This window comes from Nerophis ophidion, linkage group LG03 (assembly GCF_033978795.1).
Source record: "Nerophis ophidion isolate RoL-2023_Sa linkage group LG03, RoL_Noph_v1.0, whole genome shotgun sequence".
Lineage (NCBI taxonomy): Eukaryota > Metazoa > Chordata > Actinopteri > Syngnathiformes > Syngnathidae > Nerophis > Nerophis ophidion.
In genome coordinates, this window is record NC_084613.1 from 70299368 (window position 1) to 70325541 (window position 26174).

The 26174-nt window shown below is 39.1% G+C and overlaps 2 protein-coding genes across 3 annotated transcripts in view; one reads left to right on the top strand and one right to left on the bottom strand.

Annotated features, from left to right (window-relative positions):
* Positions 1–11791, bottom strand: part of cnksr1 (connector enhancer of kinase suppressor of Ras 1) — an 80574-nt gene extending 68783 nt beyond the window's left edge. The window contains exons 1-3 of one of the 2 annotated variants that reach the window (XM_061895969.1): positions 11739–11791; positions 11457–11675; positions 1720–1877 (exon numbers count right to left, since the gene is read on the bottom strand). In XM_061895969.1, coding sequence (XP_061751953.1) covers positions 1720–1877; positions 11457–11508 — 210 coding nt within the window. In that variant the 5' untranslated portion in view covers positions 11509–11675; positions 11739–11791. Of the gene's footprint in view, positions 1–1719; positions 1878–11456 lie in introns of both variants that reach the window. The other variant, XM_061895968.1, reaches the window with a different exon arrangement.
* rps6ka1 (ribosomal protein S6 kinase a, polypeptide 1) overlaps positions 11255–26174 on the top strand; it is a 171167-nt gene continuing 156247 nt past the window's right edge. Inside the window, exon 1 of the mRNA XM_061895970.1 lies at positions 11255–11647. Within this exon, the coding sequence (XP_061751954.1) occupies positions 11507–11647 (141 nt within the window). The 5' untranslated portion in view covers positions 11255–11506. The remainder of the gene's footprint in view (positions 11648–26174) is intronic.

Below are 26174 nucleotides of genomic sequence, written 5' to 3' on the forward strand. Positions count from 1 at the left end.
TGCCTGTGTATCGGCTGGGGACATCTCTGCGATGCTGATCCGCCTCCGCTTGGGATGGTTTCCTGCTGGCTCCGCTGTGAACGGGACTCCCGCTGCTGTGTTGGATCCACTTTGGACTGGACTCTCGCGACTGTGTTGGATCCATTGTGGATTGAACTTTCACAGTATCATGTTAGACCCGCTCGACATCCATTGCTTTCCTCCTCTCCAAGGTTCTCATAGTCATCATTGTCACCGACGTCCCACTGGGTCATTATTGTCACCGATGTCCCACTGGGTGTGAGTTTTCCTTGCCCTTATGTGGGCCTACCGAGGATGTCGTGGTGGTTTGTGCAGCCCTTTGAGACACTAGTGATTTAGGGCTATATAAGTAAACATTGATTGATTGATTGATATTCTACTACTGTGGCTTTTTTTGTTTTGTGTATATTCTATAGTTTTGTGTATCTGAAATTGGATTAACCACATTGCCATAGATGGAAATTAAATAATATAAAAGAACCCAGAGATGTAGGGGTGCTTTATTTTTTCTTTTACTTTTGTAGATGTTAAATTTGCAGATGATTACTGCAATATATATTTCAAAAAGATTCATTGCTCTTCCTTTTTGCTTTTACCAGTAGCAGTTTAGAAGTCTGGAGTAAAAAACTGCACAAGTAGGTCAAATGCATTAGTTAATTTCAGGTGGTTAATCAAAGATCCATACAACATAATCTGATATGATTCCATAGTTTAAAGCACTATTTATGTATTTTTTATGATAAATAAGTGCTAAAAATGTTTTTGCTTGCGCGCTTTGCACGCTCACATTAATTATTTGTGCCCCAGGTGTGCCCCAGTACAGTATTAGGTCTAGTGACGCCCCTGCTGTATGTATACTTTTGATCCAGCAGATCTGGTCACATTTTCAGTAGACCCAGAATAAATTCATAAAAGAACCAAACTTCATGAATGTTTTTTGTGACAAACAACAATGTGCTCCAATCGCTCTATCACAAACAAATAGGAATTGAAGAAATTACTGAAAACTCAAGACAGCCATGACATTATGTTCTTTACAAGTGTATGTAAAGGTTTGACCACAGCTGTAAATATAAATACTGATGCAGCAATTTTACAGAACTCTGTGTAAAAGTGGCTATTATTTGCTTGGGTATTACATTTATTTCCTAGAGGATTTGTAAGGTTAGATGTCAGAAAATGTTCAAGTCACACCAATAGCCTGCTTCGCTTGGTTCTGTATGAAAAGCAAAACTCAATCAATAGCGGCTCTGATGCAACAATTGTGTGGGAATTCTGTGTGAAAGAGGCAGGAGTTTTTTAAGGTGTTAAACTTTAAAGCCGAGTCACAGTATTGTGGAATACACTTACAAACAAGGCTATTGTGGCTCTTATGCTACCTCCGAAGGTCTCATGTCAGTACTGTTTGTCCAGAACAGTGAAAAAGGAATAAGGCTAAAAACAGCCAGCTCATACAGGCAACACGAAAAGTGCTAATGAATCCCTAGACAACAGTGTGACAGTTAAACATAGAACCATAAATGACAAGCTACTGAACCTAATTGAAGAACATATTGTTCCTTAAACTCTATCTTAGTGCGCATGGTAATAACACGAGTCATCTGCAATCCCCTCAAGTCAAACATCCCTAGCTACCCTCTCTATCGCCATGGTTACATACTGTACACAACCACACGTGATTCCAATTCCTCGTCTCACCAGAGAACAGAGCTTCTCCACGGCCTCGAGGATCAACTCCTGGTGGCCGATCTTGGTGACCCCCAGCCTCTCCAGGTCCTCTGCGGTCAACTGGAGCAGATCCATCCCGGAGAGATGCCACTCCGAGACGGCATACCGATGCAAGGGTGCGTCTAGACCTGGTAGCAGGACACAGGAGATGGAATAAGTCAAATTTACCCAAAATGTGAGCCCCTATTTTGAACAAACAGGTTGAGACATGCAGCTAGAACATGGACGCATGAGTAAAAAGATCTGGGGATTTGTGCTCGTGTTAAAACCCCCTCAATCCCTCTTACAGCACAAGTATTTTGTTGTCTTTCTACAAACAATCAGATAATTACTAAAAGTAGACATGGAAGTATCAGTACACAGACAGTAAGTGGCAATAGATAACATTAGGAGTGTCTCTGTAAATTACCGTTACAAGATTTGCCAATAAATAAAAGGAGTTGACTAGAAAATAAATAAATACTCTATGATATAGTATATTTTAGTTTACAGGGTTTCTTCTTAGGAAAATGAAACAATGCAGATAAATAGTCAGAGTTGGAACAGTGTGGAGGATTCTTATCTTATTTTTACTGGCTGTAGTGTTCTTTCAGCATTAAATGTACCAGGTTGTAGATAGAAAATGTCAGCTCACAGCTCATGTCTCATGGTCTATGATTGTGTTAAAGCCGAAGGGAATAAGCGGTAGAAAACGGATGGATGGAATTTAGTATTTCCACTTTGATGTCAACATTTTTGAAAGAAAGGCTAAAAATATGTTATTTTGATATATGATATTTATTTAGTCGGGACAGTCAACAACCTTATACATGTATTCTTACAATGTATTTTTCCTCTGTTTTTCAATTTGTTCTCTTTTTGGAGGGGGTTATTTTTCTACAATATGCCACATGCCAAGAAAAATGAGCTGGGCACCGCAAATAGCCTCTGGGCCGCAGAATGGTCACTTTATTCCGAATCTGCCTTAAACTGAGATCATGCAGCCACCTTCTGTTATATGTGGGTCTCTAACTTATAGTTATATCTGAATATGCGTATTTTATTGTACCATTCACGATTGTCTGATTTTTATTTTCATGTACATGCACCTGGGGATAGGTTGATTAGCAACGCTATATTGGCCCTAGTGTGTGAATGTGAGTGTGAATGTTGTCTGTCTATCTGTGTTGGCCCTGCGATGAGGTGGCGATTTGTCCAAGGTGTACCCGCTTTGCGCCCGAATGCAGCTGAGATAGGGTCCAGCACCCGCCGCGACCCCAAACGGTACAAGCGGTGGAAAATGGATGGATAGATGTGTTTTTTTTTTATTTCACTTTGTCAGATGTACCATCAACCTGCCAGGGACTAGAGATGGAAATTAGCCTGTGACTATTATCTGGCACATTTACAATACATACGGTATATTAATGTGCATTGTCCCATGTGACAAATAAAGACAACAAAGCATCATAATAATAAATTTGTATTGTATCAGTGAAAGGCTTCACGGTGGCAGAGGGGTTAGTGCGTCTGCCTCACAATACGAAGGTCCTGCAGTCCTGGGTTCAAATCCAGGCTCGGGATCTTTCTGTGTGGAGTTTGCATGTTCTCCTCGTGAATGCGTGGGTTCCCTCCGGGTACTCCGGCTTCCTCCCACTTCCAAAGACATGCACCTGGGGATAGGTTGATTGGCAACACTAAATTGGCCCTAGTGTGTGAATGTGAGTGTGAATGTTGTCTGTCTATCTGTGTTGGCCCTGCGATGAGGTGGCGACTTGTCCAGGGTGTACCCCGCCTTCCGTCCAATTGTAGCTGAGATAGGCGCCAGCGCCCCCCGCGACCCCAAAAGGGAATAAGCGGTAGAAAATGGATGGATGTATCAGTGAAAGTATTAGTGGTTCTGTATTTACTTCATAAATGTGTCAATGTCTGCCAGGAATAACACCACACACGTCCTCATCAAAAAGTTCACCAACAAAAAAACAAGGTGACTTTGCAGAGGCAGAGAGTCAAACATCCATATCAATGAAAATTTTGTAAAATGCAACGCATGGGCAAGAAAGCACACAACTCAAAGAGAAGGTAAAAGCCAAGACACGTGAAGATCTAAATGTAAAACCTACATCAAATACTAAACAGAGCTTCACAGGAAACCAAAGTACTTGTTGTAAAAGACATCAAGGAACTGGACAAACACTGAAAATGACATAATTTTGACTAAAATAAAAGACAACTCACAAAAACATAAATACAGCTGAAGTAAATAATCGCCAACTTTGCAATAACATCATTAATTATTCAAAATCCTACAATATTATCTATGCAACTACTTTTTTATATTTATAACTAACCATGTATTCCTTTTGGATCATTTTATTTGTATCCCTTTTGACATTTGATTTTTTTCTTCTTTTTTTTAACTTCATACACCGCAGGCGATTTGGTGTAATTTATAACTCCTACAGTCGGACGCGTGGAGGTAGGTGAGTGGGGGCTAAGAGGGCAAAGTGGACATTCTACCAGGGTCCCAAGTACAGGACTTTTGTAAAGTTATAAGATTTTTTCCTGTCATTGAAATATTAAAAACATAATAAATTATGATAAACAAATAACATAACTGTGAAATTTCAATAATAAAGGTTGTTTGAATCATATTATAAATAATAACATCTTTCTTTCCAAGATGTAGTGGCTGCTGTTGACAGGAGCTCTGTGCTCTTGTGTCATCCTTTTGTGTTTCCCTCTTGTTTTCATGTGTTTTTTGGGTTTTTTGCGTTTTGGTTAGGGACCCTTTGGGACTGTGTGACAAGGGGTGGCATTTATTTGACATCTGCGGTGTTTTTTTGTGAACTTCTGGATCTGCCTCCCGGGAGCCTTTTGGCAATGGAGACCAGCTGCTGAGTCTCTGCCACACCAGAGTCCATTTTGAGCGACTGGAGGAGATGTGGACAAAGAGACAGGGCTGCGGAGCTGGCGCCGAGCGCCGGGACGGACGGGCTTCACAGTGTCTTGGCTGAATTAGCAGGTATCGGACACCTCGGTCTCCTTAGACGCATGCTCGCTCATCCATGCGGACTGTACACTGGCCGAGAGTTGGTGGGCGGCTGAGGGTGGAGTCGACTCGCTTGGTTGCTCTGTTGGGTCTGCTCCTGTCTCTGGCCATGCTCCCCCCACCCCAGCAGGTAATGGCGTGGAACACCATTGTTTTGTTTTTGTTTTAGTTGTTTTACTTTTGTGGTTTTGTGTAGTAGAAGTGGCTAGTTGCATCAGCTCTGCTCTTTTAATGTCTTTTGTTCTTTGATGTTTTGTTGTTTCCCTCTTGCAAACGTTTTTGTGTGCTGTGTTTTTTTTTTTCTTCTTTGGCCTCAGTCTGGACCCCCTCTCAAAGGGCCCAGGCATAGACTGATTTTTTTTTTTGTCAACCCACCCCTTCCTCCCTGTTTCTCACCATTTTTGTAAGGGGCACCGCACCGGAAGTTGGCAGACCCGTAAGCGATTCTGTTCTGTCTCCCTGTTATGTTTGTCTGATCTTGAATGGGATTGTGCTGAAAATGTTAATTTCTCCTCAGGGATTATTAAAGTATTTCTGATTCTGATTAAGAATGTCTACACCCCCTATTAAAAATGCAAAATGGTACATTACTTCTGGTAATGCAAAAAACAGCATGGAATACTTCACCGTTCACTCAACACAGACGTTATAAAAAGTCATCAAAGCTCACTTTTATGCATTTACACACAGCACCAACATTTGAGAACCAGGATGAGGTAATTGACTAAAAGGTAAACATATGATAAATGTATTTGTGGCAGCGTCGGACAAAGTAATTTTTAAGTTTCGCATTTGCATGCCATAGAACGTAATAGTGTTGCGTTCAAAGAACCTTGTTTAGAGTTAGAAGCAGAAGTCACTACTTTTTAAATACAATGAAGGCTTAACACTCAGTAGATGCACCAACAATAATAATTATAATAATGATATATTATGATTATTATTATCCACTGATGACATTCCTACATGAATCGGCTAATCTCTACACTATGAAGTAAAGAAAAATTTGACAGATTTCTAATCACATTTAAGTGGAAAAAATACTACGGACTACTTTACACACACTTTTTTTGGCACTATTTAGTTTTTCTGGGGTTTTTTTGTTTTTTTTTTAAATAAAACACCAAATAACTTAGAAGGGGTTTAATAAAGTACTATCTAATCTAATAATATTTTAGGGAGCATTTGGACCCCCTAAAAAGGCCTAATAACACCACTCCTTGGAACGCCTGATGGAAAAACATTATTGACGCAAAGTCCATCCATTTCTACCGCTTATTCCCTTTTTTGGGGTTGCGGGGGGCGCTGGCGCCTATCTCAGCTACAATCGGGCGGAAGGCGGGGTACACCCTGGACAAGTCGCCACCTCATCGCAGGGCCAACACAGATAGACAGACAACATTCACACTCACATTCACACACTAGGGCCAATTTAGTGTTGCCAGTCAACCTATCCCCAGCTGCATGTCTTTGGAAGTGGGAGGAAGCCGGAGTACCCGGAGGGAACCCACGCATTCACGGGGAGAACATGCAAACTCCACACAGGAAGATCCCGAGCCTAGATTTGAACCCAGGACTGCAGGACCTTCGTATTGTGAGGCAAACGCACTAACCCCTCTGCCACCGTGAAGCCTTGATGCAAAGTCATTAACATGTAAATATTGCGGGCTTTCTGATCATTGAGATCTACTACATCATCAAGTTGGTAAGACTGACACCGGTGTAGAGCACAGGATACAATGATAGATGAATGGGAGGATGTACAACTGGTTTACATGCACATAATCTAGATACAGTATGATTATCCCTACTTTAAAAAGTAAAACACATTTAAGTTTTTTCATTACAAAATCTTTACAAGCTGCATGCAAAAACATTTTCGTGTTTTTTATTAATTTCAACCCAAACAAGTCAATGATTAGTTTTTCATACATTCATCTAGAATGTCTGACAGGGAACACATTTTTACACATTATCTAAAATGGAACACATTAATTTTGTTCCTCAAAATTCTACACACAACGACAATGTAAAAATGTTTTTACTGATTTTTTGCAAAGTTATTAATAATAAAAACGAAAAAAATTACATGTACATAAATAATTACATTTTTTGCTCAGTACTTTGTTAATGCATCTTTGGCAGCAATTGAAGACTCAAGTTTTTTGGAATACGATGCCACAAGTTTGGCACACCTATCTTTGGACAGTTTCACCCATTCCTCTTTGCAGCACCTCTCAAGAACCATCAGGTTCAATGGGAAGTGTTGGTCTTCATCCAGGATGTCTCTACATTGCTGCGATCATCTTAGTCTAGTCCCAAAAACCTGATGGTCACTCTGTCAGAGCTATAGCATTCCTCTCAGGAGAGAGGCGAACCTTCCAGAAGAAATCTCTGCAGCAATCCACCAATCAGGCTCGATGGTATATTGGTCTGACAGAAGTCATTTCTTAGTACAAAGTTTGCCAAAATGCACCTGAAACACTCTTAGACCTTAGGAAACAAAATTTTTTGATCTAATCAGAATCAGAAGTACTTTATTAATCCCCGAGTATGAGACAAAGATTGAACTCAGGCCAATACCATCCCTACAGTGAAGCATGGAGGTGGCGGCATCATGCTGTGGGGATGTTTTTCAGCGGCAGGAACTGAGTGACTAGTCAAGATAGAGAGAGGAAGATAAATGCAGCAATGTACGGAGACATCCTGGATGAAAACCAACACTTCCCACCCAATCTGATAAAGCTTGAGGGGTGTTGCAAAGAACGGGCAAAGAAGTATGGGTGAAATTGATGCCTTGACGTTACGGCTGGTGAGGGTGATGCGGATGCGGTGAATCAGCACCTCAGTCTCAACAGGTGCCTTCCCAGTATCCTTGAAAGCCATTTCGATGAACATGTGTTTTGTTTTTTTCTTTGATAAATTTGCAGAATTTGTTTTAAACAACATTTTCAGGTTGTCTTTATGGGGTATGTGTCTGCAGAATTTTGAGGACAAAAATTTATTAATTCCGTTTTGAAATAAGGCTGTAACATAAAAAAATTTGAAAAATGTGAAGTGCTGTGAATCCGGATGCAATGTTAACATACTGTGTGTGTAGATATTGTCCCTTCAGTAGTAAAATAATAAAAATGAATAATATTAAAGATCAAAATGAGGCCCCAAACTAAAACTTGTTTATGGCCACACAAAGCTACATGTTAAAATGGTGCTGTTTTGGAAGAGGACAAGCACCAATGAAATTGATTTCAATTTATTTCAATGGGATACAATAATTTGATTGGAAGTGTTTTGAGTTAATGGTTGCGTCTCAAAACCAATTAAGCTTGTACTCGAGGTGCAACTGTACTAAAAAAATGTGTGTAGATCAAGGGTGTCAAACGTAAGGCCCGCGGGCCAGGTTTTATCCAGGATGAGTTTGCAAAGTATAAAAATGAGCCGAAATGTTTTAATGAAAGAAACTGTTGTTCTAAATGTGTCCACTAGATGTCAAAATTGCAATTCTTTGTATCTTTGTAGATGATGCTACATATGTAAAAAAATAAACCACATGTTAGTACACCAGTGGAGGAAAATGAGCAAACTACATAAATAACATCCTGTAATTTGATTTTGATATAATTGTTTTATTTTGATAGATTGAAAATTAACACCAATGAGTTGACTGATGAAAATTATCACATAATTTATTCAGAAAGTATAAATATTGACAAATAAAGATAGAATAGTATTAACAGCAACATCTGAGTGTAAATAATAAAAAAAAAAACATTATGATTTGTACATTTTCAGAATGTGCTAGTTCTATTTTTAAACAAAGAAAAAAATCTGAGGTTGTCTTTATTTTCCAGTTATTGTTCCGTGATTTTACTTCCCACTTGGAAGTAGACTTTTTCTCCATGTGGCTCCCGATCTAAAATAAATTTGACACCACTGGTGTAGATTTGGTCATATGATTCACAAAGAAACATTCAACAAGTCCAGTTGCCTCCATTCAAGTTAAGTGGAATGTATAAAGCTCATTAACACAATTAAAAAAAGACAACCAAAAAATGGGACCACCAGCCCTGCAAGGTGTCTCTTGTTTTGTTTTTTTTCACCTGGGATTTGGCAACCCAACCTGAAACCAATAACTATATGCCACGAGTATCCTAAAACCGTGTTTTTCAACCACTGTACCATGAGATACAGTCTGATGTGCCATGTCAGATTATACGGTTTCACCTATTTGGGTTAAAAATATTTTTTTGCACACCAGTAATTATAATCTGCAAATAATGTGCTATTGTTTATTGTCTGTGCTGTATAGAGCTCAGCAGAGTAACCATGTTACAACATTACAATATCAGTAGGTGGAAGCTGGTAGCTCATTGCTTTGTAGTTGTCGGGAACACGTCGTGTGAGACGACGATGGTTTGTGGTGATCACAATATGCAGATGACAGCGGAAGGCAGGGTGAAGTTAAAAAGGTAACTAAAGCTTAAACCAAAAATAAACAAAAGCTGAGTACCCCTAAGAAAATGCATTAAAGTCCTTCAACGTCTGTACAAAGATGTTGAAGATGTTCTCCGAGTAGGTGGTGGCGGGCGCCTTCTTGTACGCCGTGGCTTGCTGGGGCAGCGGGCTGAGAGCGAGGGACACATACAGACTGGACAAGTTGGTAGAGAAGACCAGTAACGTGGTGGGAGTGGAACTAGACTCTCTGGCGGTGGTGTGAGAGAGGAGAAGTCCAGCAAAACTCTTAGCCATTATGGACAACACCTCCCACCCACTACACTCGGACCTTGCGGAGAGAATGAGCACGTTCAGTGGAAGACTCAGACTCCTTAAATGCAACACGGAACGACACAGGAGGTCCTTCATACAGACAGCCATCAGACTGTATAATGCATATGTTCCTTCTTGACTGCACTTTAATGTAGAATATATCAATCAATCAATGTTTACTTATATAGCCCTAAATCACCAGTGTCTCAAAGGGCTGCACAAACCACAACACAAACCACTGCGACATCCTCGGAAGGCCCACATAAGGGCAAGGAAAACTCACACCCAGTGGGACATCGGTGACAATGATGACCCAGTGGGACGTCGGTGACAATGATGACTATATGTGGAATATATTTATATTATTAATATATTATATAAGGTTTCTCATAGTCATCATTGTCACCGACGTCCCACTGGGTGTGAGTTTTCCTTGCCCTTATGTGGGCTCTACCGAGGATGTCGTTGTGGTTTGTGCAGCCCTTTGAGACACCAGTGATTTAGGGCTATATAAATAATCATTGATTGATTGATTGATATTATATATATGTATGTTATATATTAGGCTTCACGGTGGCAGAGGGGTTACTGCGTCTGCCGCACAATACGAAAGTCCTGCAGTCCTGGGTTCAAATCCAGGCTCGGGATCTTTCTGTGTGGAGTTTGCATGTTCTCCCCGTGAATGCGTGGGTTCCCTCCGGGTACTCCGGCTTCCTCCCACCTCCAAAGACATGCACCTGGGGATAGGTTGATTGGCAACACTAAATTGGCCCTAGTGTGTGAATGTGAGTGTGAGTGTTGTCTGTCTATCTGTGTTGGCCCTGCGATGAGGTGGCGACTTGTCCAGGGTGTACCCCGCCTTCCGCCCGATTGTAGCTGAGATAGGCGCCCGCGCCCCCCGCTACCCCAAAAGGGAATAAGCGGTAGAAAATGGATGGATGGATGGATGTTATATATTATTATTATTATTGTTTATTGTGAGCAAACTGTGGTGCTGAATTTCCCCCAGTGATCAATAAAGTACTTTCTATTCTATTCTAAAGCTTAGGGATGGCTATGTAGAATGAAACTTAAACTGAACTGGCTACAAAGTACACAAAAACCGAATGCTGGACGACAGCAAAAACTTACAGCGTGTGGAGCAGAGACGGCGTCCATAAAGTACATCCGTACATGACATGACAATCAATGTCCACACAAAAAAAGATAGCATTAACTTAAATATTTTTAATTGCTAAAACAAAGCAGGTGCAGGGTATAGCGCTCAAAGGAAGACATGAAACTACAACAGGAAAACACCAAAAAAAACAGGAAAAGCCACCAAAATAGGAGTAAAAGACGGGAGCACAACCAAAAAACTCCAAATAAGTCACGGCGTGATGTGACAGGTGGTGACAGTACACCTACTTTGAGACAAGAGCTATAATGATGCATGCTAGGTTATGGTTTAAAGTCATATCCAACGACTTTTTACTGTCTACTGAGTTTCATTTGTTAATGCTGGTGGTGTGCCTCTGGACTTTTTCAATGAAAAACATGCGTCTTGGCTCAAAAAAAGGTTGAAAAACACTGTCCTAAAACAACTGTAGAGTGTCCAACAGAGACATTGCGTCCTGTGAAAATTGAGGTCACGGTTTTATAAACTGCACTTTGCTACACGAGTGCTTCCGGTGTAAAGTAAACACGCCATTTCTTCGAAGAAAGAAAGTAAGACAGAGATGTTGTACGGAGACGGACTTTAATGGCTTCTCTGGGGGATCACTTCCTCATTCCAACTCCACCTTTCCCTCCCAAAAGGATTTGTGTGTGTGTTTCTATTTCCGACACCACTGTCCGAGCCAAAAGTACTTGTGAGGTGAACACCAGCTCAGGGAAGAAAAAAAAGAGCCATGAGAAGAATGCAGCTCACCTTGGAGCCACTGGCAGACTGTCTCCTCGCTCCAGGCCGTGATCGACTCCATGCTCGGCGTCTTGTTGCAGTCCCTCGGTCAGCTTCCAGCTGCCCTGGCCGACTTCTACCTCTTCCTGCTGGACGACGGGAAAGTGTCTCCAGGCGATTCGGAGTCGGACGATGACTACCAGTGGCACACCTTCGCGCAGGTACAGGTGAGGGCAGCAGGCCCCCCCGCTTTGTTGTGGGCCAATAATGTGAGTGGAGAGTCAGGAAGAGACCCCTCCCCCCTCCTCTTACCTGTGGGAACTGCGCGCGTGTCTCCTACCTGTGCTCTTCTTCCATGCATAATTATGACGTCACTTCATAATAATCACACATCAGATCTCTTAAACGCACACCGCCTGTTTTGAACACAACACACACAAACTATGTGAGTATCGCCTCTCTTTTGTTGTGTTCCATGATCGGTCACAAGCATTCTAATCCTAATCCTCTTTGCTGCTCTCCTGGGAATTTCTGGAGGAAATCTTTTGTTGTTTTTCTCAAAAACAAAAACAAAATCACAGAAAAATGGGTTAAAATTAGTTGCTAATAACCAGTAGTGCTGGCCTAACATAACCATAAATCATGATCATTATGAAAGATAAAATGATTTTTTTTCATCTACTTTCCCTAAATATCAATTCATGTCATACATCCATCCATTTTCTACCGCTTATTCCCTTTTTGGGGTCGCGGGGGGCGCTGGCGCCTATCTCAGCTCCAATTGGGCAGAAGGCGGGGTACACCCTGGACAAGTCGACACCTCATCGCAGGGCCAACACAAATAGACAGACAACATTCACACACTAGGGCCAATTTAGTGTTGCCAATCGGGCAGAAGGCGGTGTACACCCTGGACAAGTCGACACCTCATCGCAGGGCCAACACAGATAGACAACATTCACACTCACATTCACACACTAGGGCCAATTTTAGTGTTGCCAATCAACCTATCCCCAGGTGCATGTCTTTGGAAGTGGGAGGAAGCCGGAGTACCCGGAGGGAACCCACGCATTCACGGGGAGAACATGCAAACTCCACACAGAAAGATCCCGAGCCTGGATTTGAACCCAGGACTGCAGGAGCTTCGTATTGTGAGGCAGACGCACTAACCCCTCTGTCACCGTGAAGCCCTCTATTCATGTCATATTATGCTCAATAAAGTTTTTATTTTTAGTTTGCATCCAATCAGAATTCAGCTAGTTTATGTTGCCATGCTGTACAAAATCTCCCCAAGGCCTTCAGAATCAGGTATCTATGCTTAAACCAAAAAAATAAACAAAAAGGTGAGTATCCCTAAGAAAATGCATTAAAGCTTAGGGATGGCTGTGTAGAACGAAACTAAAACTGAACTGGCTACAAAGTAGGGCTGGGCGATATTGCCTTTTTTTTTAATACCGCGATATTTTTAGGCCATATCGCGATATACGATATATATTACGACAGTTTCCCTTGGCCGTGAATGAACACTTGATGCATATAATCACAGCAGTATGATGATTATATGTGTCTACATTAAAACATTCTTCTTCATACTGCATTCATATTGCTACTTTTAAACTTTCATGAAGAGAAGGAAATCACAACTTAGTCAATTGACCAAAAGTGTATTTATTAAAGTTATTAAGCGATGGGACAAACATTCAAGTCATTTCCAAAACATAAAGTGCAAGATTGTCAGAGACATTTTTAGTGTCAAATAAAAATGAGCTGCATAATAGGAAATCAAATAATATTCGTCCTTCACTATGTGGTAGGTTACTACGGTTATGAAATTGTCTTCATTCTCTAGCGAGTGACTTTTCAAATGATGCTACATATTAGCAGTAATGCTACTTTTTATAGCAACCATTTTGCCCCACACTTGACAAATTATGGTTGTCTGTTCGATATATTCCCACTTGAAGCCGAACCACCGCCAGACGATGGAAACCCTGCGGTTTTTATTGGGCATTAAGTCTTCTTTCATTGTTACCAGATCTGCTCCTTCTTTCTCTCGTACGGCTACGTTAGCAGGTGTTTTTATTTTAAGTTTGCATTCAATCAGAATTCAGCTAGTTTATGTTGCCATGCTGTACGAAATCTGCCCGAGGCCTTCAGAATCAGGTATCTAATGCTTAAACCAAAAAACAAAACAAAAAGGTGAATACCTGTACCCCTAAAAAAAACGCATTGAAGCTTAGAGATGGCTATGTAGAATGAAACTAAATTTGAACTAGCTACAATGTACACAAAAACAGAATGCTGGACAACAGCAAAAACTTACAGCGTGTGGAGCAGAGACAGCATCCACAAAGTACATCCGTACATGACATGACAATCAACAATGTTCACACAAAAAAAGATAGCAACAACTTAAATATTCTGGATTGCTAAAACAAAGCAGGTGCCGGGAGTAGCACTCAAAGGAAGACATGAAACTGCAACAGGGAAATATAAATAAACTGGAAAAGCCACCAAAATAGGAGTGTAAGACAAGAACTAAAACACTATGCACAGGAGCACAACCAAAAAACTCAAAATAAGTCACGGTGTGATGTGACAGGTCGTGACTAAATATATAAATTATTCATATTCTAATCATGTCATATTATGCTTGTTCAAGTGCTGTTGTTTTTATTTGTAGTCTGCATCCAATCAGAATTCAGCTAGCTTATGTTGCCATGCTGTACGAAGTCTGCCCGAGGCCTTCAGAATATGGTATCTAATGCTTAAACCAAAAATAAACAAAAAGGTGAGTACATTAAAGCTTAGGGATGGCTATGTAGAACGAAACTAAAACTGAACTGGCTACAAAGTACACAAAAACAGAATGCTGGACGACTTCAAAAACTTACAGCATGTGGAGCAGAGACGGCGTCCACAAAGTACATTTGTCCATGACATGACAGTCAACAATGTCCACACAAAAAAAGATAGCAACAACTTAAATATTCTTGATTGCTAAAACAAAGCAGGTGCGGGGAATAGCGCTCAAAGGAAGACATGAAACTGCAACAGGAAAATACAAAAAAACAGGAAAAGACACCAAAATAGGAGTGCAAGACAAGAACTAAAACACTATGCACGGGAGCACAACCAAAAAACTCAAAATAAGTCACAGTGTGATGTGACAGGTCGTGACTAAATATCTAAAATTATTTATATTCTATTCATGTCATATTATGCTCGTTCAAGTGCTGTTGTTTTTAGTTTAAGTTTGCATCCAATCAGAATTCAGCTAGCTTATGTTGCCATGCTGTACGAAATCTGCCTGAGGCCTTCAGAATCAGGTATCTAATGCTTAAACTAAAAAAATTTACAAAAAGGTGAGTATCCCTAAGAAAATGTATTAAAGCTTAGGGATGGCTATGTAGAACAAAACTAAAACTGAACTGGCTACAAAGTACACAAAAACAGAATGCTGGACGACAGCAAAAACTTACAGCGTGTGGAGCAGAGACGGCGTCCACAAAGTACATTCTTACATGACATGACAGTCAACAATGTCCAGACAAAATAAGATAGCTACAACTTAAATATTCTTCATTGCTAAAACAAAGTGTGGGGAAGAGCGCTCAAAGGAAGACATAAAACTGCAACAGGGAAATACAAATCAACTGGAAAAGCCACCAACATAGGAGTGCAAGACAAGAACTAAAACATTATGCACGGGAGCACAACAAAAAAACTCAAAATAAGTCACAGTGTGATGTGACAGGTCGTGACTACATATCAAAAATTATTCATATTCTGTTTATGTCACATTATGCTCGTTCAAGTGCTGTTGGTTTTAGTTTTAGTTTTCATCCAATCAGAATTCAGCTAGCTTATGTTGCTATGCTGTATGAAATCTGCCCCAGGCCTTCAGAATCAGGTATCTAATGCTTAAACCAAAAAAATAAACAAAAAGGTGAGTACCCCTGAGAAAATGCATTAAAGCTTAGGGATGGCTATGTAGAACGAAACTAAAACTGAACTGGCTACAAAGTACACAAAAACAGTACGCTGGATGACAGCAAAAACTTACAGCATGTGGAGCAGAGACGGCGTCCACAAAGTACATTCTTACATGACATGACAGTCAACAATGTCCAGACAAAATAAGATAGCTACAACTTAAATATTCTTCATTGCTAAAACAAAGTGCGGGGAAGAGCGCTCAAAGGAAGACATGAAACTGCAACAGGAAAATACAAATCAACTGGAAAAGCCACCAAAATAGGAGTAAAAGACAAGAACTAAAACACTATACACGGGAGCACAACCAAAAAACTCAAAATAAGTCACGGTGTGATGTGACAAGTCGTGACTAAATATCTAAAATGATTCATATTCTATTCATGTTATATTATGCTCGTTCAAGTGCTGTTGTTTTTATTTTTAGTTTGCATCGAATCAGAATTCAGCTAGCATATTTTGCCATGCTGTACGAAATCTGCCCGTGGCCTTCAGAATCAAGCGATCTGGATCATACAGTTATTGACAATTGCGATAGCCAATCAGATCACAAGTTGTTGTCAGTCAGGCCTTCTAGATCAGTGTTTTTTAACCTTTCTTTGAGCCAAGGCGCATTTTTTCATTGAAAAAATCCGGACGCACACCACTAGTAGAAATTATTAAAAAATGAAACTCAATAGGCAATAAAAAGTCGTTGTTGCAATTGTTGGATATGAATTTAAACCATAATCAACCATGCATCACTGTAGCGCTTGTCTCAAAATAGGTGTACTGTCACCACCTGTCAAATCACGCCGCAACGTATTTTGAGTTTTTTGGTGTTTTCCTTTGCGTAGTGTTTTAGTTCTTGTCTTGCACTCCTATTTTGGTGGCTTTTCCTGTTTTGTTGGTATTTTCCTGTTGCAGTTGTATGTCTTCCTTTGAGCCTTATTTACCTGCTTTGTTGTAGTAATCATGAATATTTTAGTTGTTGCTATTTTTTTTTGTGTGGACATTGTTGATCGTCATGTCATGTTCGGCTGTACTTTGTGGACGGCGTCTTTGCTCCACAGTAAGTCTTTGCTGTCGTCCAGCATTATTTTTTTGTTTACTTTGTAGCCAGTTCGGTTTTAGTTTTGTTCTGCATAGCCATCCATAAGCTTCAATGACTTTTCTTTGGGGCACTCACCTTTTGTTTATTTTTGGTTTAAGCATTAGATACATTTTTACCTGCACCCTGCCTCCCGCTGTCGTCTGCATATTGTGATCACGACAAACCATCGTCGTCTCACACGACGTGTTCCCGACATATACAAAGCAATTCGCTACCAGCTGCCACCTACTGATAAGGAAGAGTATTACACGGTCACTCTGCCGAGCTCTCGACAGCACTGACACTCAACAACGGCACATTATTTGCGGATTATAATTACTGGTTTGCAAAAAATATTTTTAACCCAAATAGGTGAAATTACATGATCTCCCACAGCACACCAGACTGTATCTCATTTTGGTTGAAAAACACTGTTCTAGATGGCCTCATGTTAAACGTGACATTTACGCATCCTGTGATTGGATACTCACTGGGACCGTTAGTGGGTAAATTTGAGAACACAATCAGATCACAAGTTGTTGACAGTAGCCTCTCCAAGTAGCCTGATGTTAACGAGACTCTGATTGGATACTCACTTGTCACTCCAAAGTGAGTATCCAATCACAAGTTTCAATTTAGCAGGAAGCAGGAAGAGTTGCACCATAGCCAGACCGGGATAGCAGAGAAGGAGAACAAAACGTTGATTAGGTGGCAGATATATATTTGCGAGGCCATTTTCAAGAAGGATATTTAAGGAGAAACCGCATCTTGTGAGACGATGTCGGCCAACCCCAGAAGCTAGCTCAGCTGTTTGCATTTCCACTCGAATAAGCTGACGACAAGGGGCACCACTGGCTTATTCGGCGTCAAATAGGTCCTACTAATTGTGAGTTCAAATATTTACTTTTCACTTTTGATGTTTTTTGCACGTTTAATTTTGACAGTACCACATAAGCTATGTTTTAATTTGTGATGCGTTTTAATTGATTGCGCCAGAAAATAACCCGTTTTGTACACTGTTGATGTGGTTCAATGCTCAGTAGGGCATAAATGTATTTCTGTATAGTATTTCTCCAGCAATGGTCATGTGGTGACATCAATTATGGTATTTTGAGAGGTCATCTTTGAAGTCAGACATCACTGAAGGCTTAGGTGGGAAAGGCATGTCCACCACTGCTAATAACTCATCAAACACTCATTATTACTTGTACACATTCCATTTTTCTTAATGATTTTCTTAATTAACAAGGTTTTCTTCATTAAATTAAATCAAAAACATTGTAGTAGAGTAACCGTAAGACAAAATAGTGAACATGTTATTATTTATCTGTAATTTTTTCTAAATTGTAATACTGTTTAAACATTTGATATGTGTATGTATATGTATCTAATTTTACACAAATAAATACAATACTGCTCCAAATGTGTAAGTAAACGTTTTTTTTTTCTTGTCATTGTTTATTGTAAATATTTAGTTTAATTTTTACATTGATAAATAATTATAAAATACAATGGTATAAATTAGTTCATTCATTCTGTATTTTTTTTTTAACTTTTTTCATTTTAATGAATAAAATAGATAATTCTTTAGAAATTTTATTTATAAAGAAAATAATTATCTTTATTTTTAGAATATATATTTATTGATAAATAAATAATACTAAAAACATGGAATTGTTCAAATGTTTGTATTCTGTATTCTGTAATTTTATGAATCTTTAGTTTTGTATTTGTTCATCTATTTTTTTGGTGAACAAACAAAAATAAAATTGAATATATAATGTAATTAATTCAATAATAATATGATTATTTAATTGTATTTATTATTTATGTATCATTATCTTACTCATCATCACGATGAGCAATACATAATAATGAACTAGAATAGTGTGTATTCTCTGATTTACTTGTGTCCGAATCATATTTCTATCATTTTTGTAATGTATTATTATTATTAAATTGTTTTAGAATAATCCAAATATTTACTGTTATGTCATTGGTGGATGGTGAATGATTACCACCAGCATGCATGAGCATGAATTATTAGAGACTGACTGTGGTATAGCGCGAATGCAATGTGACAATGCTTAATGCACCATTTTGTTTGTTTTAGGGGCTTTTAAAATTATATTAAATCCCATTGGAATTAATATAAGATATAAGATATTTGTTTCATAATATATTCCAATATCTCAGGTTGTGTATAGGGTAAATATGCATTCTTCTCCTATTGGCTGACACACTGGAATTCAGTTTTAACTTGTCCATAGGAGTGAATGTGGTTGTTTGTCTATATGTGTCTTGTGACTGAATTGTGACCAGCCTTAGCTTGGATAAGCTCTAGCTCACTTGTGATTCGATGGAGGACAAGCCATAGAGAATGAATAACTATAGACAATGAGGTAATTTTAAACTAGAGTACTGTGTATGGAAATAGCTTTTTAATTAAAAAGCTTTTAAATTGCTCAATATGCAGTTAACAACATTGCTGTGTGATAAATAGCTTTCATTTGTGGCAATGCAATTACAGCCACAGTGTTCTATTTTAGTTACCCTTTAGAAGTACCAAATGTTTTTAATTTACTTCATTATTTAGCAAATAAGTACTGTGTATTTACTTTGTTGTGTTTTGGGAATTCTGACCAAAATGATTATCATTAACAACATAGTTTACTTGTAGTTTTTAGAAGAATGACACTGCAGGTAGTATGTTATATACAAAGCCCGTTTCCATATGCGTTGGGAAATTGTGTTAGATATAAATATAAACGGAATACAATGATTTGCAAATCATTTTCATGCTACAAAGACAACATATTTGATGTTCAAACTGATAAATATATATATATTTTTCAAATAGTCATTAACTTTAGAATTTGATGCCAGCAACACGTGACAAAGAAGTTGGGAAATGTGGAAATAAATACTGATAAAGTTGAGAAATACTCATCAAACACTTATTTGGGACATCCCACAAGTGTGCAAGCTAATTGGGAACAGGTGGGTGCCATGATTGGGTATAAAAGCAGCTTCCAGGGTCACCAATTTGTCAGCAAACTGTCAAACAGTTTTAGAACAACATTTCTCAACGAGTTATTGCAAGGAATTTAGGGATTTTACCATCTACGGTCCGTAAAATCATCAAAAGGTTCAGAGAATTTGGAAAAATCACAGCACGTAAGCGATGATATTACGGACTTTTGATTCCTCAGGCAGTACTGCATCAAAAACCGATATCAATGTGTAAAGGATATCACCACATGGGCTCAGGCACACTACATAAAACCACTGTCAGTAACTACAGTTGGTTGCTACATCTGCAAGTGCAAGTTAAAACTCTGCTATGCAAAGCAAAACCCATTTATCAACAAGACCAAGGAACGCCGCTGGCTTCGCTGCGCCCGAGCTCATCTAAGATGGACTGATGCAAAGTGGAAAAGTGTTCTGTGGTCTGACGAGTCCACATTTCAAATTATATTCGGAATCTGTGGACGTGGTGTCCTCCGGAACAAAGAGGAAAATAACCATATAGGCACAAAGTTCAAAAGCCAGCATCTGTGATGGTATGGGGGTGTATTAGTGCCCAAGGCATGGGTAACTTACACATCTGTGAAGGCACCATTAATGCTGAAAGGTTCATACAGGTTTTGGAGCAACATATGTTGTCATCCAAGCAACGTTATCATGGATACCCCTGCTTATTTCAGCAAGACAATGCCAAGCGACGTGTTACAACAGCGTTGGTTTCGTAGTAAAAGAGTGCAGGTACTTTCCTGGCCTGGCTGCAGTCCAGACCTGTGTCCCATAGAAAATGTGTGGCGCATTATGAAGCGTAAAATATGACAGCGGAGACCCCGGACTGTTGAACAACTAATGCTCTACATAAAACAAGAATGAGAAATAATTCAACTTTCAAAGCTTCAACAAATAGTTTTCTCAGTTCCCAAAACGTTTTTTGAGTATTTTTTTTAAAGAAAAGGTTAACATGCCCTTTCCCAACTACTTTGGCACGTGTTGCAGCCAAGAAATTCTAAGTTAATTATTATTTGCAAAAAAAAAGTTTATGAGTTTGAACATCAAATATCTTGTCCTTGTAGTGCATTCAATAGAATATGGGTTGAAAAGGATTTGCAAATCATTGTATTCCGTTTATATTTACATCTAGCACAATTCCCCAACTCATATTGAAACGGTGTTTGTATTTAAGATACAACTTTCACAGATGTTGGACTTTTATTAACAACAAACTTGAAAAATAACAAAATTAAAGCAACGTACCGCAATGCATCATGGGATGGCTAGCTAGTTTACTACAGTGTTCTAAAAGTGGGTGGAGCACTAAAACAAGGCAACATATGGAAGCAAACCTGCGAATGGCAATGGACTTTTTTTCACCAAGTACCACCTCAGAAAATATTTGGCCTATCGGGTAGAGTGTCCGCCCTGTGATCGGTAGGTTGGGAGTTCAAACCCTGGCCGAGTCATACCAAAGACTATTAAAAAACGGGACCCATTGCCTCCCTGCTTGGCACTCAGCATCAAGGGTTGGAATTGGGGGTTAAATCACCATAAATGATCCCAGGCGTGGCACCGCTGCTGCCCACTGCTCCCCTCACCTCCCAGGGGGTGATCAAGGGAATGGGTCAAATGTAGAGGACAAATTTCACCACACCTAGTGTGTGTGTGACAATCATTGGTACTTTAACTTAACTTTCTGATTCTGATATTGACCAACATTAAAATACAGTAGCATAGTAGGCCTACATATTCAGTAAAAATAAGGAAGAGGTTTCATTTAACAATTATATTTAATATTTTACAGTAACACTGTGTTTTCAGTAACACTGTGTGGTTAGAGTGTCCGCCCGAAGATCGGTAGATCGCTAGTTCAAGCCCCGGCCGAGTCATACCAAAGACTTTAAAAATGGGACCCATTACCTCCCTCAGCATCAAGGGTTAGAATTGGGGGCTAAATCGCCAAAAATGATTCCCGAGCACGGCCACCGCTGCTGCTCACTGCTCCCCTCACCTCCCAGGGGGTGGAACAAGGGAACGGATCAAATGAATGCAAAAGGTAATTTCACAACACCTAGTGTGTGTGAGACTATCAGTGGTACTTTAACTTTAAAGGCCTACTGAAATTAGATTTTCTTATTTAAACGGGGATAGCAGGTCCATTCTATGTGTCATACTTGATCATTTCGCGATATTGCCATATTTTTGCTGAAAGGATTTAATAGAGAACATCGACGATAAACTTCGCAACTTTTGGTCGCTAACAGAAAAGCCCTGCCTTTACCGGAAGTCGCAGACGATGACGTCACATGTTGATGGCTCCTCACATATTCACATTGTTTTTAATGGGAGCCTCCAAATAAAACAGCTATTCGGACCGAGAAAACGACAATTTCCCCATTAATGTGAGCGAGGATGAAAGATTCGTGTTTGAGAATATTGATAGCGATGGACGGATTCAGATGTTTTTAGACACATTTACTAGGATAATTCTGGGAAATCCCTTATCTTTCTATTGTGTTGCTAGTGTTTTAGTGAGTTTAACAGTACCTGATAGTCAGGAAAGGGTGTGTCTACGGGTGTCTTGACGCCAATGTCTCAGGGGAGTCGACGGCAGCTTTATGGACGGCACAAGCTCAGCTGATCTCCAGTAAGAAGCAACTTTTTACCACAATTTTCTCACCGAAACCTGCTGGTTGACATTTGATCGGGATCCATGTTCGCTTGACTGCGCTCTGATCCATAGTAAAGTTTCATCTACGGGAATTTTAAACAAGGAATCACCGTGTGTTTGTGTGGCTAAAGGCTAAAGCTTCTCAACTCCATCTTTCTACTTTGACTTCTCCAATATTAATTGAACAAATCGCAAAAGATTCAGCAACACAGATCTCCCAAATACTGTGTAATTATGCCGTTAAAGCAGACGACTTTTAGCTGTGTGTGTGTGCAGCGCTCATATTTCCTGACAGTCCGTGACGTCACGCGTCCACGTCATCATTACGCGACGTTTTCAAGAAGAAACTCCCGGGAAATTTAAAATTGGAATTTAGTAAACTAAAAAGGCCGTATTGGCATGTGTGGCAATGTTAATATTTCATCATTGATATATAAACTATCAGACTGCGTGGTGGGTAGTAGTGGGTTTCAGTAGTCCTTTAACTTTAATATAGGTAAATAAAGCACAACTAATCAAGTGATTCTTTGGCACACCATGAGATGGAGCTCGCGTACCACTAGTGGTGCGTGTACCACAGTTTGAGAATCACTGGTCTCCGTGTGTAGAGGCCACGAATACGCAAGTACAGATAAAAAGGAGGAGAATAGAGAAACAGCAGCGATTATCTCACGGTATGAGTTGTGTAGCAGTTCCGGTTATTGACACCTCCCCAACCCCCACGGCAGGGGAAAGGGCATGTTTGATTTACGGAAGCCATTTCAAGAGCTGACCTGTGATATGTGGCACCCCCTGCTGTTTAAACCTTTCAACCAGGAGACACCATGAGGGCGCTATACAGTTGTAAAAGGGGATGTGTTTGTACGGGAATGGCAAGATACATAATCATATTTATGCACTAGGTTCGATTTTGACAAGATATTATGTATCATGTAATTATTGATAAGAAAATTATATTAGGAATGAGAATATGTCCACCAGTCTATTCTTACTAAAATGTTGTGCTCTCCTGTGTTGCTTCAATTGATTTTGTTTTGATTTACACCAACATTGGTTTTTAATGTCTCAGTTTCAGCTATCAAGAGTTCCGTGTGCACATCCTTGCCCAACCCAAAATATCTAAGATGTAAAATTCAAGTCCTGACAAGTTGTTGGAGCCACCCATTACCGCATTCAGCGACTTTTCTTTTTTTAACCATCCGTGGTAAACATAAGAGGCTTTTTGCAAAGAGAGTCAGAACACTTGTCCGTCTTTACTTGTCTTATCGATCACTGCTGTCCTCCCAGTCCCTGTGTGACCACAGTATCATGCAGCTATCGCTGTGATAAATGATAACGCCGCCGACGTCTGAAATACAATAACACTGTTTTTTCATTACGGGCGCGCCTCAAGAGTGAATTTTAATCATCGGAATCCCATCATCCCAGCCAGCATAGATTGGATAATTACCCTCGCTCAACTTTGGAGCTGCTAATTAAATAGCATCTTGGTCAACGCGTGGTGCAGGCATGGCCTCATTGTGCAGAGTTGCACAGAAATGATTCATGGTAGAGACCTGAAAGTGCTCCTCTTTGAAAGCTGACCCTTATAGAGAATCAAATTTAGCTCAGGGATGTATTCCACCGGGATGAAACATATATTGCATTGTGACCGAGAACACTGTGTATATACTTGAAGTCCTGTGTTGATCTATGCGCGAAGCTGCGATTTTAGAGACCATGCTCTTGTTTTAACTTTATGTAGTCCATTACAAATTAATCCCATGGACTAAACATGTCACTGAAATGCAATGATGCATTAATAATCCCGCTAATGGTGTGTAGCAGTGATTTTCAACCACTGTGCCGCGGCTCACTAGTGTGACGTGAGATTTTTTCTGGCGTGCCGTGGGAAATCATGCAACTTCCCCTAATTGGTCTAAAATGTATATTTCGCTTATCAATAATTATAATCTGCAAACAAACTGCCGTTGCTTAGTGTCTGTTCTGTGTAAAACTTGGCAGGGTAACCACGTAATACTACATGTCAGTAGGTGGCAGCAGGTAAATCATTGCTTTGTAAAAGTCGGAATGTGTAGGGTGGGACGAGGATTGTTTTGTTATGATCCCAATATGCAAACCACAGCGGGAGGCAGTGTGCAGGTAAAAAGGTATGTAATGCTTAAACCAAAAATGGAAGGGAAAGGAAAAGGCAATGGCCATACAAAACGAAAGTAAAACTGAACTGGCTACAAAGTAAACAGAAACAGAATGCTGGACAACAGCAAAAACTTACAGCTTCCACAAAGTACATCGGTACACAACATGACAATCAACAATGTCCACACAAAGAAGGAAGACATGAAACTGATACAGGAAAACACCAACAAAACAGGAAGGGCCACCAAAATAACAGCGTAAGTCAAGAACTAAAGCACTACACACAGGAAGACACCAACAAACTCAAAATAAGGCAGGACGACCTGGTGGAGTTTCATTTTTTTAACGTTTTCTGCTGGTGGTGTGCCTTCGGATTTTTTAATGAAAAAAATGTGCCTTGCCTCAAAAAAGGTCAAAAAACACTGGTGTATAGGTTGCAGGACCTTAAAAATTAACAATAAAATATTACTACTTCATGGAATTTACATTACATTATGTATTGTAGGATATGTTATGGATAATATGTTTTGGAATCGGACTAGATTATTGTACTAACAGGGACCATCATATAACGTTTTTTCGTACAATTACTTGATTACTAAAAAATCTGAAAACATTTTTGTACAAACAGGCTCTGTCACTACTACAGTTTTTTTCTTTGAAACGGAAATCCTACTAAAATCTCATGAACACAACGTGATTGCTGAAAATGTTATTTTTCGTACAAAACCGAAATCTGATTAAGTGAATGTACAAACAGGCTCTACCACTATAAACGTTAATTTACGTTTAAAATCGAAATTCTGTATATTTATTCTCAAAACCAATTCCATTGCAAAAAAATATATATTTTACAAGCAAAATAGAAATTGTACCAAATTTTTAAGGAACCAAGTTAAAAAAAATTTTTTTTCCAAAAGGAATTTAATTTTTTTTTTTTTTTTTACAAAATTTAAATCTGCTAACATTGTCGAGAACAGTCTCCATCACTAAAAACATACTAAGTCCATTAGGTAACAAACTCCATCGCTAAAAAGTTAGCTTTTGCATAAAATCAAAATCCACTGGCTCTTTCACAAAAATATTTATTTGTGTGTACATAATCGAAATCCAACTAAATGAGAAGAAATAAACTCCATCACTAAATGTTTTTTGTAAAAAATTTAAATGCAACTAAAATATTGTACAAACTGTAAAAATGGTTTAGTACTAAATCGAAATCCTACTAAATTCTTATGGAAACAAATTTAATTGCTAAGAATCTGACTAAATTGTTGTACAAACAGGCTCTGTCACTGAGAAAGTTTTTTGTACAAAACCAAAATTCGACTAAACAGCTAAGTTCCATCACTGTACATGCTAATTTTTGTACGAAATTTGAAATTCTGCAAAATTATTATGAAAACAAACTCCATTGCTAAAAAAAAACACTTAACACACAAAACAAAAATTCTACAAATTTCTTAGGGAAACCAATTAAATGTTTATTTTTCCTCACAAAAGTGATTGAAATCGATTGATTGACAAAGTCGAAATCTACTTGCATTTTTGAAAACCGTCTTCATTACTAAAACATACTAAATTATTAAGGTAAAAAATTCCATCACTAAAAAGTTAGTTTCCATACAGAATCTAAATCTCAGTCAATAGATACTCCTTCACAGAAAACTAGATTTGTTGTACTTAAACGAAATCCTACTAAGTTCATGATAAGAAAAAAAGCTCTATCACAAAAAAAAAATGTTTTGTACAAAATTGCAATCCGACTAAATTACTGCATGAACAGGCTCCATCACTATAAAAGTGTTTGTACTGAATCGAACTCCTACTAAATTCTTATGAACACAAACTT